We start from the raw sequence: 16,243 nt of genomic DNA, 5'->3' as shown, positions 1-16,243 counted from the left end.
ACTAGTATAACTTTGAGTTTCGTGTCAAGGTTATGATTGAGGTAAGTATAACTTCAAGTTATATATGTTGAAGTTATAGTAGAGGTTACTATAACCTCGCATCCATAGTTCATGTTATGATTAAGGTTACTATAACCTTGGTTGTTTATGCTTGCCTCACATGTTGTGTTGTGTTCAGTTACTATATGACAATGTGTGCATGTGTCGTTGGTTACTCTTTTTCATATGTTGGTAGGACAGTCAGTTAAACTGTTCTACTATGTTGAGTCGTGATGTTATTCACGCATGAGTTGTACAATCAGTTAAACTGTGCATTTGCATGAGTTGGACAGTCAGTTAAACAGTTCTTCTGAGTTAAGTCGTGATGTGGTTCACGCATTTCGTATGCAGTCAGTTAAACTGTGCATATTTGTTTGTTGGCTAAATCGAATAGATGACGGTAGTATCAGTTAAATACTATCGGAATGAATCAAGAGCTGCTCTTCGGAGGTTTATTGGTCTATGTTCGGGGGTGGCCAGATTCGTCAGTTAAACGTTGTGGGTCCCGAGTGTCATTCGATGTACAGTTAATGCATCGAGAGGTCTGGACAGGTCTTAGGCATATAGGCAGTGGTGATACGCTATACATAGTACCGTGGAGTATCAGTTAAATATTTCACAACCGATGGTTCGTCAGTTAAACGTTCCATCTTCTAGTTCATCAGTTAAATGTTCTAGCGGCGTTCGCTCTATTCGCTATGCTTTGTTGCTAGCTTTGTGCCTTATGTGCTGTGGATCGTGTTTACTTTGGTTTGTAGGTGTCCATGGTCTAGTGGTTGCATATGGTCTAAGTTCATATAGTCTCATTCATCTAGTGTTATGAATGTCATGAGTAGTAAGTCTGAGTTTGATTTTCATGAGTGTAGATGATCTCACATGTTTACTGTTTATGCATTTCAATTGTTATCGATTGTTGGTTATATTCAATTGTTGTAAACATGACTGGGAGAACATCTAGTTACTCCCGACTGATTGTCGACCCCATTCTCAGGTTGAATGCTCATCGCTGTTTGGAAGATGTTATTTGGGATGCATCGAGGGGCGAGACGAATAATAAATTAGGAGTTTGCTTTTATGTTTTGAGAACCTTGAATAATGTAGTAGTTTGGTTTTGGATTTAGTAGCGAACCGGATTAGTCAGGTGTTTCCGCCACCTTGACCCTTTTATCAGTGTTGTACTCTGATTATCCTTTTATAGTACATTTTTCCTTTGTTTTATAATCCGGGTTGTTACAGTTGGTATCAGAGCGAACACGCTCCCAACTCTCGCTTAGTTGATGACTAAAATAAATGACCTAGTAAATGAGTGAGAGTAAATGGGGTAGAAACAATTAAGAACTTGTTTGTTTATGCGTTAATGTTTCGCATTGTTATTAATTGTATCACATTTATTGTTCGTGTACTTACTTTTTATGCCTTAATGTTTCGCAACATTGTTAATTGGTATTACATGTGTTATTCATGTATTTGTTTGTTTACGCACTTGTTTGATTGTGCCTTAATATCCCGTATCGTTATTAATTGTATTAAATGTATAGTTTATGTACTTTGTTGTTTATGACTTGATGTTTTGTTTTGTCATTAGTTGTATAAAATGTGTTGTTCATGTATGACCTTTTCGAGCATGCTTTGTTGTTTTAAAGACGGTCATTTTTAAAAATGTCCTTTGCATGTTACGTATCGTGCATTTTCGTTATATGTTGGTCAAAACTTTTAATCCTTGGTAACCCGAGCTTTACTCTTATCGTACTTTCGTCCTTTTAGATTATATGGTGGTGTTGTCCTTGCTTGAGGTGATTTCGAGGTTGAACTTCTTGTGGTTTCTTGAGGTTTCAAGTTAGGATTGATTGGCAGGTTGGGATATCCAAGTATGAAAGAAAAGAACGTTTATTATTATGAGTTTGGTAACGAATAAGTTTACTTTGGGATTAGAGGTTGTTGAGAAGAAGTTTACTTTGGGAATAGAGGTTGTTATGACGATGTTTCTCTTGGGATTATAGGTGTTAGGTTCTTTTATTTATTCGAGGAAATCCTTATTTATGATAGTGAGTAGTGATATGTGGCATGATATATATGATTGTGGTTTCATAGTTCATAAGAAGTGAGAGACATAATGAGTGGATTCATCTTATGGTCTTATTTGGGAATATCGTGGCTTATGCTTTTAATGGTTAGAATTATTGGATTTTGGCCCGAGTTAAGGGAAAAGGTTATGCGAGTTATTTATGGATCAAGGATAGAATAATGGAAATGAATTGAATGTTATCATAGACTTAGATTAAGCACGTTGGGAATTTTGGAGACTATACTCGTCTATAATTAGAATACCATATTTGAGGAGTAAGAATTGTTAATAACTATTAGGGAGTTATGAAAGATTGTAATTTATGGACTTGTGAGATGTTAATGTTAAGGTGTTCTCGCGTTGACTTAGTGAATGGCCTTGTCGAAGATGGTTATAATGAATCGTGGTGTTCATCTTTTGAGGGTATAGAGATTGTTATAGATTGATTCATTAAGTGTGATTAGATGGAGTTCTTGTGAGTGGAAGGACTTGAGGGTTGATGTCGTGAGAGTTTATAATCTTGAGAGTTGATAATCTGAGGATGTAGTGATGGTAAAAGTAGGAGTTATATAGAGATTTTTTGGTCCCGAGGTTTTATGGAGATGTGATGAAAGGATGTTACGAGATGTTGTTACCTTGAGTGATGATTGTACGAGAATTGTAAGACTCTGGTTATCTGCTTTATTTATTTTATCTTAAGTTGTTGTCTTCGAGTACATAAAATTGTTTTTGAGTCGTCTATTCTTGTAATCCTTGCACGTGTTAATCATACCTCTTCTATTTGAGCCTTCGGACCAAAGGTTTCTTTTATCTTTGTCCTCTGTTTCTTTCATCTATTGTTACTCTCTATTCGTTCTTTATTTCAACTCCAGTTCCTTCTTCTTTGAACTTTTGTAATTACCCTTTTTCACATTGATTTCTCTCTAAGCTTTTACTTCCGAAAGGAATGTGTTCTTTTGCTTTGTGGTATTGCACGGAAATATTTTGATTTGGTTTGCAAGTTATTTATTCTTTCACGGTAACTTGAAAACGTTTCAAATCTCTTTAGAGCTACTTGTGATCATCTCGTAGTGGAAGCTTTGATCCTTTTGCGAGTGATGTTAGAAACCTTGAGATCAATGTTTGGTTATTTGAGGTTTAGAACTTAGTAACATAGTTGTATGCGAGTGTTAATTGGGATAACATATAGAGTTTTGGAGAAGGAGTATTAAAGGTTTTATACTGAGCTAAGAAAGTTTTGAGGATGTTATTACTTTGAGGATACATAGATATTTGTTTGTTCTATCTGGGGATAAAGATTTTTTATTTAAGCGTATGAGTGATTAATTGACGGACATAGATTCTTAAAGTCTTATGATGGAATTGTGATGTTGAGATGATATTCATGTATAGTAAACTGTAATTACAAATTGAGGTTATAAGTTGGGTGATTATATGAGCACAGGTGATGAGAGTTGTATGGTGTTATTAGTAAACATTGATGGGATTGCGTTGTCGATGATAAGTGTGTGGTCGTACAATAGGTTTTTGCTTAACTAAAGGTGTATGGTTCCTTGGGTGCTTAGGAACGTTGTGAATATAAGTGTTCAAATGAAATAATTGGGTCTTGTGAGTGCCACGAATGATTTTGTCAGGAGATTGAGGTTGGATAGAATTATGACAGTTTAGTTAAAGTTTGAGGTTTGAGATTGATGACTTTGAATACTAGATATATATCGAGAATCATTGAGATTTATAAGCTTTTTGAGGCATGAGAGTTGTGATTGGTGGTAAGCACTACTCGCTTTGAGGATATTAGAGTAGGAGTAATTTTAATGGCACTCATGAGTGAAACAGTTTTCTCGTTCAAATGATACCTTATGTTTGGAGATTTTTTATTTAGGGCTTTGACTGATGTTAGATCTTGTGGTGAATAGTAAACTATAATTGGAGTATCTGTTAAAGGTTTTGTGGATTTGGAGTAATAGTAACGAGTTCACAATTTTGAGAAGTCATATGTGTTGTTTAATGATGGTTAATGATATTTGGATGAGTGATTGAAATATGAGGACTAGATGTTGGCTTAAAGATTATGTTGGGTTGCGATGGTTTGAGTCTGATGTGAGTTTTAAGGTGATAGAGAGTGTGAAGATGATAATAACTATGAGGATGTGAGCTATCTCTCTATGGTTTGAGCGTTGATATTGATCAGAGTGCGCAGCGGTTAGGATTCCGAGTTGACTTTTATTGATGATCACTTGTAAATCTTACCTTCTTTTGATCTTATCTTTGAAATTCAAGTTTCGAGGACGAAACTTCTTTTTAGGGGGTTGGATTGTAACACCCCGTATTTTTATAATAATATTTTATTATAAAATTATTTAATTAAATTAATTATTTCGAAGTGTATGGATGTATTTTGGAAATATTTACATTTATCACTTCCATTCTATATTTTATTATTTCTCGTTTTAATCTACTTTTGGAAGGGTTAAAATGTCCACGCACAATTTTACTATTTTAATTTAATAATTACTTTTATATTATAACACTTTCTTACGTTTTAATATGGTCCAATCTGATTTGTAGCCAGATAATTCATTGTATGAACTAATGGACCCAAAACCCATTAGTTATTCCCCTTATAAATAGAATTTAACCTAGCAAGCAACTAGGTCAATTCATTGTTTTGTGCATGAGATTGTGCCGCACGCCTCTTCTCCTCCATTTCTCTCTTTTGTTCTTCTTTTCTCCCTTTAACTCTATTGTTGAATATCTTTTCTTCTTCCCAATTCAAAAGAAAATTATATTTTCATAATCCTTGCTCTTACCTTTACAACATATTCTTCTCCATATATTTTTATGAGAATTATTTGTATGGACCTTTAGATCTACATTTAAGGTCTCTTATTTTAATGGGTGAAGAAGAAGAACAGTCTTTCATGTCGTTTTCAAGGGTTTCGGTCTGTGCTTTTATTTTGTGTCGCTTTTCGGGATGTTGACACGAGTTGGAGACAAGACTTTGATGGTCGTGTCTTTCTTGGAGGTTTTCATTAATTTGCATCATTAATAATCGCTAATAAGGCAACTAGGTGGTTTCCTTTAATTATGTTTATGCCAATTGATGTTTTACATGATTTAATAATTGATTTGTGTAATTGGTACGTGTTTGATCGTCTATTATCATGTTAATTATGTTTTCGCATGCTTGTTTATGTTTTATTGCTTTAATCATATATCGTATGTCGTTTACATGTTTATTATAGGTGTCATGAGCGCAATTAGGGTTTACGAGTAAACCCTAGTGGCGGCATGATGGGCGGCCAAGGGTGCTCTCCAAAGTTATGGCTAAGGCTAGTCTAACCTTGATGATGATTCAAGTGTTATAGCTAAAGTTAATACAACTTTGGGTAGTTACTCTAGTTATGGCTGAAGCAACTATAACATTGAAGTACGAGTTAAGGTTATAGTTAGAGCTAACGTACCCTGAGATTTATGGCTCAAGGATATGGTTGGAACTAGTATAACTTTGAGTTTCGTGTCAAGGTTTTGGTTGAGGTAAGTATAACTTCAAGTTATATATGTTGAAGTTATAGTAGAGGTTTCTATAACCTCGCATCCATAGTTCATGTTATGACTAAGGTTACTATAACCTTGGTTGTTTATGCTTGCCTCACATGTTGTATTGTGTTCAGTTACTATATGACAATGTGTGCATGTGTCGTTGGTTACTCTTATTCATATGTTGGTAGGACAGTCAGTTAAACTGTTCTACTATGTTGAGTCGTGATGTTATTCACGCATGAGTTGTACAGTCAGTTAAAGTGTGCCTTTGCATGAGTTGGACAGTCAGTCAAACTGTTCTTCTGAGTTGAGTCGTGATGTGGTTCACGCATGTCGTGTGCGATCGATTAAACTGCGTGCATATTTGTTTGTTGGCTAAGTCGAATAGATGACGGTAGTATCGCTTAAATACTATCAGAATGAATCAAGAGCGCTCTTGAGGTTTATTGGTCTATATTCGGGGGTGGCCAAATTAAATCGCTTAAACGCTCGGGTCCCGAGTGTCGTTCGATGTACAGTTAATGCATCGAGAGGTCTGGCCAGGTCTTAGTCATATAGGCAGTGGTGATACGCTATACATAGTACCGTGGAGTATCAGTTAAATACTTCACAACCGATGGTTCGTCAGTTAAACGTTCCATCTGCTAGTTCATCAGTTAAATGTTCTAGGGGCGTTCGCTCTATTCGTTATGATTTGTTGCTAGCTTTGTGCCTTATGTGCTGTGGATCGTGTTTACTTTGGTTTGTAGGTTTCCATGGTCTAGTGGTTGCATATGGTCTAAGTTCATATAGTCTCATTCATCTAGCGTTATGAATGTCATGAGTAGTAAGTCTGAGTTTGATTTTCATGAGTGTAGACTATCTCACAGGTTTACTATTTATGCATTTCAATTGTTATTGATTGTTTGTTATATTCAATTGTTGTAAACATGACTGGGAGAGCATCTAGTTACTCCCGACTGATTGTCGACCCCCATTCTCAGGTTGAATGCTCGTCGCTGTTTGGAAGATGTTGTTTGGGATGCATCGAGGGGCGAGACGAATAATAAATTAGGAGTTTGCTTTTATGTTTTGAGAACCTTGAATAATGTAGTAGTTTTGTTTTGGATTTAGTAGCGAACCGGATTTGTCAGGTGTTTCCGCCACCTTGACCCTTTTATCAGTGTTGTACTCTGATTATCCTTTTATAGTACATTTTTCCTTTGTTTTATAATCCGGGTTGTTACAGTTGGTATCAGAGCGAACACGCTCCCAACTCTCGCTTAGTTGATGACTAAAATAAATGACCTAGTAAATGAGTGAGAGTAAATGGGGTAGAAACAATTAAGAACTTGTTTGTTTATGCGTTAATGTTTCGCATTGTTATTAATTGTATCACATTTATTGTTCGTGTACTTACTTTTTATGCCTTAATGTTTCGCAACATTGTTAATTGGTATTACATGTGTTATTCATGTATTTGTTTGTTTACGCACTTGTTTGATTGTGCCTTAATATCCCGTATCGTTATTAATTGTATTAAATGTATAGTTTATGTACTTTGTTGTTTATGACTTGATGTTTTGTTTTGTCATTAGTTGTATAAAATGTGTTGTTCATGTATGACCTTTTCGAGCATGCTTTGTTGTTTTAAAGACGGTCATTTTTAAAAATGTCCTTTGCATGTTACGTATCGTGCATTTTCGTTATATGTTGGTCAAAACTTTTAATCCTTGGTAACCCGAGCTTTACTCTTATCGTACTTTCGTCCTTTTAGATTATATGGTGGTGTTGTCCTTGCTTGAGGTGATTTCGAGGTTGAACTTCTTGTGGTTTCTTGAGGTTTCAAGTTAGGATTGATTGGCAGGTTGGGATATCCAAGTATGAAAGAAAAGAACGTTTATTATTATGAGTTTGGTAACGAATAAGTTTACTTTGGGATTAGAGGTTGTTGAGAAGAAGTTTACTTTGGGAATAGAGGTTGTTATGACGATGTTTCTCTTGGGATTATAGGTGTTAGGTTCTTTTATTTATTCGAGGAAATCCTTATTTATGATAGTGAGTAGTGATATGTGGCATGATATATATGATTGTGGTTTCATAGTTCATAAGAAGTGAGAGACATAATGAGTGGATTCATCTTATGGTCTTATTTGGGAATATCGTGGCTTATGCTTTTAATGGTTAGAATTATTGGATTTTGGCCCGAGTTAAGGGAAAAGGTTATGCGAGTTATTTATGGATCAAGGATAGAATAATGGAAATGAATTGAATGTTATCATAGACTTAGATTAAGCACGTTGGGAATTTTGGAGACTATACTCGTCTATAATTAGAATACCATATTTGAGGAGTAAGAATTGTTAATAACTATTAGGGAGTTATGAAAGATTGTAATTTATGGACTTGTGAGATGTTAATGTTAAGGTGTTCTCGCGTTGACTTAGTGAATGGCCTTGTCGAAGATGGTTATAATGAATCGTGGTGTTCATCTTTTGAGGGTATAGAGATTGTTATAGATTGATTCATTAAGTGTGATTAGATGGAGTTCTTGTGAGTGGAAGGACTTGAGGGTTGATGTCGTGAGAGTTTATAATCTTGAGAGTTGATAATCTGAGGATGTAGTGATGGTAAAAGTAGGAGTTATATAGAGATTTTTTGGTCCCGAGGTTTTATGGAGATGTGATGAAAGGATGTTACGAGATGTTGTTACCTTGAGTGATGATTGTACGAGAATTGTAAGACTCTGGTTATCTGCTTTATTTATTTTATCTTAAGTTGTTGTCTTCGAGTACATAAAATTGTTTTTGAGTCGTCTATTCTTGTAATCCTTGCACGTGTTAATCATACCTCTTCTATTTGAGCCTTCGGACCAAAGGTTTCTTTTATCTTTGTCCTCTGTTTCTTTCATCTATTGTTACTCTCTATTCGTTCTTTATTTCAACTCCAGTTCCTTCTTCTTTGAACTTTTGTAATTACCCTTTTTCACATTGATTTCTCTCTAAGCTTTTACTTCCGAAAGGAATGTGTTCTTTTGCTTTGTGGTATTGCACGGAAATATTTTGATTTGGTTTGCAAGTTATTTATTCTTTCACGGTAACTTGAAAACGTTTCAAATCTCTTTAGAGCTACTTGTGATCATCTCGTAGTGGAAGCTTTGATCCTTTTGCGAGTGATGTTAGAAACCTTGAGATCAATGTTTGGTTATTTGAGGTTTAGAACTTAGTAACATAGTTGTATGCGAGTGTTAATTGGGATAACATATAGAGTTTTGGAGAAGGAGTATTAAAGGTTTTATACTGAGCTAAGAAAGTTTTGAGGATGTTATTACTTTGAGGATACATAGATATTTGTTTGTTCTATCTGGGGATAAAGATTTTTTATTTAAGCGTATGAGTGATTAATTGACGGACATAGATTCTTAAAGTCTTATGATGGAATTGTGATGTTGAGATGATATTCATGTATAGTAAACTGTAATTACAAATTGAGGTTATAAGTTGGGTGATTATATGAGCACAGGTGATGAGAGTTGTATGGTGTTATTAGTAAACATTGATGGGATTGCGTTGTCGATGATAAGTGTGTGGTCGTACAATAGGTTTTTGCTTAACTAAAGGTGTATGGTTCCTTGGGTGCTTAGGAACGTTGTGAATATAAGTGTTCAAATGAAATAATTGGGTCTTGTGAGTGCCACGAATGATTTTGTCAGGAGATTGAGGTTGGATAGAATTATGACAGTTTAGTTAAAGTTTGAGGTTTGAGATTGATGACTTTGAATACTAGATATATATCGAGAATCATTGAGATTTATAAGCTTTTTGAGGCATGAGAGTTGTGATTGGTAGTAAGCACTACTCGCTTTGAGGATATTAGAGTAGGAGTAATTTTAATGGCACTCATGAGTGAAACAGTTTTCTCGTTCAAATGATACCTTATGTTTGGAGATTTTTTATTTAGGGCTTTGACTGATGTTAGATCTTGTGGTGAATAGTAAACTATAATTGGAGTATCTGTTAAAGGTTTTGTGGATTTGGAGTAATAGTAACGAGTTCACAATTTTGAGAAGTCATATGTGTTGTTTAATGATGGTTAATGATATTTGGATGAGTGATTGAAATATGAGGACTAGATGTTGGCTTAAAGATTATGTTGGGTTGCGATGGTTTGAGTCTGATGTGAGTTTTAAGGTGATAGAGAGTGTGAAGATGATAATAACTATGAGGATGTGAGCTATCTCTCTATGGTTTGAGCGTTGATATTGATCGTGTGCGCAATTTAGGATTCCGAGTTGACTTTTATTGATGATCACTTGTAAATCTTACCTTCTTTTGATCTTATCTTTGAAATTCAAGTTTCGAGGACGAAACTTCTTTTTAGGGGGTTGGATTGTAACACCCCGTATTTTTATAATAATATTTTATTATAAAATTATTTAATTAAATTAATTATTTCGAAGTGTATGGATGTATTTTGGAAATATTTACATTTATCACTTCCATTCTATATTTTATTATTTCTCGTTTTAATCTACTTTTGGAAGGGTTAAAATGTCCACGCACAATTTTACTATTTTAATTTAATAATTACTTTTATATTATAACACTTTCTTACGTTTTAATATGGTCCAATCTGATTTGTAATCAGATAATTCATTGTATGAACTAATGGACCCAAAACCCATTAGTTATTCCCCTTATAAATAGAATTTAACCTAGCAAGCAACTAGGTCAATTCATTGTTTTGTGCATGAGATTGTGCCGCACGCCTCTTCTCCTCCATTTCTCTCTTTTGTTCTTCTTTTCTCCCTTTAACTCTATTGTTGAATATCTTTTCTTCTTCCCAATTCAAAAGAAAATTATATTTTCATAATCCTTGCTCTTACCTTTACAACATATTCTTCTCCATATATTTTTATGAGAATTATTTGTATGGACCTTTAGATCTACATTTAAGGTCTCTTATTTTAATGGGTGAAGAAGAAGAACAGTCTTTCATGTCGTTTTCAAGGGTTTCGGTCTGTGCTTTTATTTTGTGTCGCTTTTCGGGATGTTGACACGAGTTGGAGACAAGACTTTGATGGTCGTGTCTTTCTTGGAGGTTTTCATTAATTTGCATCATTAATAATCGCTAATAAGGCAACTAGGTGGTTTCCTTTAATTATGTTTATGCCAATTGATGTTTTACATGATTTAATAATTGATTTGTAATTGGTACGTGTTTGATCGTCTATTATCATGTTAATTATGTTTTCGCATGCTTGTTTATGTTTTATTGCTTTAATCATATATCGTATGTCGTTTACATGTTTATTATAGGTGTCATGAGCGCAATTAGGGTTTACGAGTAAACCCTAGTGGCGGCATGATGGGCGGCCAAGGGTGCTCTCCAAAGTTATGGCTAAGGCTAGTCTAACCTTGATGATGATTCAAGTGTTATAGCTAAAGTTAATACAACTTTGGGTAGTTACTCTAGTTATGGCTGAAGCAACTATAACATTGAAGTACGAGTTAAGGTTATAGTTAGAGCTAACGTACCCTGAGATTTATGGCTCAAGGATATGGTTGGAACTAGTATAACTTTGAGTTTCGTGTCAAGGTTTTGGTTGAGGTAAGTATAACTTCAAGTTATATATGTTGAAGTTATAGTAGAGGTTTCTATAACCTCGCATCCATAGTTCATGTTATGACTAAGGTTACTATAACCTTGGTTGTTTATGCTTGCCTCACATGTTGTATTGTGTTCAGTTACTATATGACAATGTGTGCATGTGTCGTTGGTTACTCTTATTCATATGTTGGTAGGACGATCGTTAAACTGTTCTACTATGTTGAGTCGTGATGTTATTCACGCATGAGTTGTACAGTCAGTTAAAGTGTGCCTTTGCATGAGTTGGACAGTCAGTCAAACTGTTCTTCTGAGTTGAGTCGTGATGTGGTTCACGCATGTCGTGTGCAGTCAGTTAAACTGTGCATATTTGTTTGTTGGCTAAGTCGAATAGATGACGGTAGTATCAGTTAAATACTATCAGAATGAATCAAGAGCTGCTCTTCGGAGGTTTATTGGTCTATATTCGGGGGTGGCCAAATTAAATCGATTAAACGTTACTCGGTCCCGTGTGTCGTTCGATGTACGATTAATGCATCGAGAGGTCTGCCAGGTCTTAGTCATATAGGCGGTGGTGATACGCTATACATAGTACCGTGGAGTATCGATTAAATACTTCACAACCGATGGTTCGTCAGTTAAACGTTCCATCTGCTAGTTCATCAGTTAAATGTTCTAGGGGCGTTCGCTCTATTCGTTATGATTTGTTGCTAGCTTTGTGCCTTATGTGCTGTGGATCGTGTTTACTTTGGTTTGTAGGTTTCCATGGTCTAGTGGTTGCATATGGTCTAAGTTCATATAGTCTCATTCATCTAGCGTTATGAATGTCATGAGTAGTAAGTCTGAGTTTGATTTTCATGAGTGTAGACTATCTCACAGGTTTACTATTTATGCATTTCAATTGTTATTGATTGTTTTTTATATTCAATTGTTGTAAACATGACCGGAGAGCATCTAGTTACTCCCGATCGATTGTCGACCCCCATTCTCGGGTTGAATGCTCGTCATTTTTTGGAAGATGTTGTTTGGGATGCATCGAGGGGCGAGACGAATAATAAATTAGGAGTTTGCTTTTATGTTTTGAGAACCTTGAATAATGTAGTAGTTTTGTTTTGGATTTAGTAGCGAACCGGATTTGTCAGGTGTTTCCGCCACCTTGACCCTTTTATCAGTGTTGTACTCTGATTATCCTTTTATAGTACGTTTTTCCTTTGTTTTATAATCCAGGTTGTTACACAATGAGTCTTGGGTTTGGGTTGGTCGACTCGTTTGTTTACCCATAATCCCTTTATTTGTGAGGTCCTTTCTATTAGAGAAGGGCTTTGGTTTTGTGTACAGTCCGTGGACAAGTTTGTTCTTGCCTCTGATTACCTTAATGCGGTCATTACTATCTTGAGTAAGGCCCCCCATTGTGGTCCTTATGCTAATATTATCCTTGAGTGGAGGGAACGTTTGGAAGGCTCGCACCATTTGAAGATAATGTTTGAGAAGAGGTCGGCTAATGGAGTTGCACATGCACTTGCCAAATTTTCCTTAGTCGATACTTGTTCTTGTAATGGTCGCTTTAATTGGGACTACGCTCCTTAGTTTGTAATTCGTATGTGTACTATTAACTTTATGTCGGCCATCAAGCCGCTTTCCACCGACCCGCGTCCATGATATATTTGAATATTCTTTTTAGTTAATATCATGTACTTTTCTTCCCAAAAAAAAGAGCAACTCTAATGGATGGCTACACAATACATTGTAACTTTATTGACAACTCGATTTTTTAAGCTACTTTACTTTTAAACAACAAACTGTTTCAATGGAAATGTACGCCATTTTGTAGCTTATATGGGTCCCACTTTATTATTTTCATCCAATAATGAAATTTACTTTGTTTTTTTCATACCAATTAAGCTATATGTTTGGTAGAGAATGCTCATAAGCTACACATTTACAAATTTACAAATATTGCAAGCAAGTCCCTAAAACAAACCATTGGAGATGCTTTAAAGTTGGCAGTCGATGCGACATATTTATCTATTACAGAATATTGTTATATTATAATAGAATTATCAGGAAATTATATTAGATAAGAGCATATTACGAGTATCATAATATACTATAGAATTTCATTAATAATAAGTCGCGTCATTATATAGTCTTACATTATCTACATACCGGGTTTGTCCAATATGGCACCCTTATATTTTTTTCGAAATTTACGGGGTACCCCTTATTTTTTTAAAATTATTATTAGTACCCCTAAAGTTAGTACATAAATATTAAAATATTGAAACTACTAAAACTAGAGTTTTAATTAATTGAATTTTGTAATGAAAATAAGTTTAGAATTGAGTAAAAGATATTTATGTTAATGGCATGACAAGTTATTGTCAAAATAGCAACAAAAAGTTCATAAACTAAGCTTTAAAATAAATGAGGCGAATTACAGCATTTTGGGTATTTTAAAAGGTTTTTACTAAACTTAAGAGGTACGGTGATATTTTTGAAAAACAAGGGATGCCAAGTAAAATTCGATAAAATATAAGAATATCATGAAGAAAAAAACTTTTATTTATCTAGGTTTGCTTTCATGTAAAATCATGCATATACCAATTTTACGAGGGAATAGTTAACACATAATAAGAAACTAGTATAGATCCCGTGCTACAGCACGGTAACTTTTAGATGTAATTGCTAGATATGTTTGCATTTAGAGTATTAGTTTCAACTCATTTTCAGTTTTTTGGGGATCATATTGATAAAATTTTACTATTAAAATAAATAAAATAGGAAAGTCGACACTTTTAATCCGAATAAATTCATGAATTTTACTTGAATTACTTTGTCAATTTATTCAAAAAATAAATATTATATTATTATATTCACTAAAGGCATAAAATTCGTGAGAATTATATCATCGGATCAAATATGTATTAACTGATGAAGGGATGATAATTATGGAGATGATTGCATGATAATTTTAATCGTAATTATGGAGATTGTATAATAATATCCTAGATTATCATAATATAGTGGGATGTACGTTTAACTACAATTTAGTGGGTTGTTATCCATTCTCATTCCCATTCCCATGATTTAATATCCAAATAAATAGGCCCATATGAGGATTATGCAATTTAGGCGGGAAAACTACTAAGGGTTTTATTCTCTTAGTAGTAAGGGGGATTCAGAAGGTCTTCCTTCAACTGGTCATTTCGGTAGAAGGTTTCAGACGGGCTATATGTGACGCATTTACAACTAAATGTGATCCAATTTAAATGGTCACATTTTAACATAAAAATGGTCACATAAAGCTCTGTAAATGAGTCATATATGGGTTGTTTGAAACCTTCAGACGGAATAATCCGCCTAAAATGAGAATTAGTGTAAGAACTTTAAGGGAGCGAAGTGTTTTAACTAATGATCAAACAAATATAATAAGTAAATAAATAAGAATGCGAGGATGTAAATAAGTAAGATGTACTAACAGGACCTGAATTGAATACACCAAATTTATAGGAACTAGACTAATCGAACTAATTAGAAACTTAAACTACGTCTAAATGAACCTGAGATCTTTTATCATAGAAATATGATAGAATACCTACATATTAGCTTGAATTTCTCCTTAATTTCAGTCATATCAGCTCCCAAAAAACAAACATTACCTAACCCAAACACCCAACAGCCAACAATCCCTCCCCCACCCCCGCCACCGCTGACCACCCCTCACCGACCCCATCCTCGTGCTGATCACCCCTCCCCGCAACCATAGACCACCCTCTCCCCACCATTTTCGTCGCCTCGACTCAGCCACATAACCATCATTCGATTCACCTTCAGCCGCAACGAAGGTGTTGGATCGACGGTGGAGCTAGAATGGAGTTGACGGTGAGGGGGCAAGAGGTCGGCGCCGTGGGCAGGCGGCCGGTGCTGGTGGACGGTGATTGGGGTTGTTGGAAGGGATGTCGGGCTTGAGAATTCTGGTTTTTTTTTTGTTTGAAGGGTAGTGATGGAAAAACGGGTAAAATGTTTTGGATTGAGTAAAATGACGTGTTGGATTTAACAATTACGATAAAAAGAATAAAATGAAAAATAGCTAAATACGAATAGGAGTCTTAGAGGCTCAAATTATAATAGTGGAAGCGTTTTTTCTGACATGAAAGATTCACATGATATTCTCATTAGTTATGATAAAAATGAGTTTATACTTCAATATCTTATAATAATATCGTGTGGATTAATAAAATTTATCTTATTAATGTGTGTCTCGGGCACATGTTACAAAAACCATAGTATAAATTATAAAACTTACATAAAATATTATGGGGAAGCGAATTTGGCTTGAGGTTTATATGGACTGCAGTATGGAACCTAAGCTAGTATAGATATAATCATAAGAAGATGATAGAATACATACAGATAAGCTTGACTTTGTCCTTAATTTCAGTCATATCATCTCCCCAATTGTTAACTCGGAAATAGAAATTAACAAACTCTTCTTGGGTTATTTCGTTGGATGGGTTGGCAGTACCGATTGATTGGATGGTGGCATTACCATTCACTTTTTGGACGGTCTTCATTTCCTCTTTTGAACCCATCCGTGATAAGAACTTGTCTAAGGAAAAAAGAAAAAAAAGATTTGGTTCGCAAGAAACCAACGTTCCGCCTTTGTTCGAAAAACTCGTCTTGGCTTGAGGTTTATATAGGACTTGTGATGAATAAACAAAGAAGAAGACAATGTATTAATGAAGAGTAAATCCTCTTTATTAAAGCAACAACCACAGAGCCTAGGTGTCGCTCTGTGGTTGAAAGTCAAATATTCAAAGGATTTTTTACTTTTCCTAAATTTAAGGACCCATGATCATAAACAATTTAATTTGGTTGCTTTAATATTTGCTCACTCTGATAATTCAGATGCAAGACAATAATGTAATTATACTACTAATTAGATATAGACAAATTTTGATCAAATTACAAATATATAAATAACATTATTTGTCATTTTGAAGGAGTAGA

At 34.8% G+C, this 16,243-nt stretch overlaps 1 protein-coding gene across 1 annotated transcript in view; it reads right to left on the bottom strand.

The window, feature by feature from the left end:
* The window catches only part of LOC141658830 (chalcone synthase-like), a 75,868-nt gene extending 59,951 nt beyond the window's left edge, over positions 1 to 15,917 (bottom strand). The window contains exon 1 of the mRNA XM_074465618.1: positions 15,645 to 15,917. Coding sequence (XP_074321719.1) covers positions 15,645 to 15,825 — 181 coding nt within the window. The 5' untranslated portion in view covers positions 15,826 to 15,917. The remainder of the gene's footprint in view (positions 1 to 15,644) is intronic.
* Between the last annotated feature and the right edge of the window lie 326 nt (positions 15,918 to 16,243).

The sequence above is a fragment of the Silene latifolia genome, chromosome 6 (genome assembly GCF_048544455.1).
Source record: "Silene latifolia isolate original U9 population chromosome 6, ASM4854445v1, whole genome shotgun sequence".
In the NCBI taxonomy this organism is placed as follows: Eukaryota; Viridiplantae; Streptophyta; class Magnoliopsida; order Caryophyllales; family Caryophyllaceae; genus Silene; species Silene latifolia.
The sequence above is the reverse complement of the archived record's forward strand: the minus strand, read 5'-3'. Positions and strand labels throughout refer to the sequence as shown.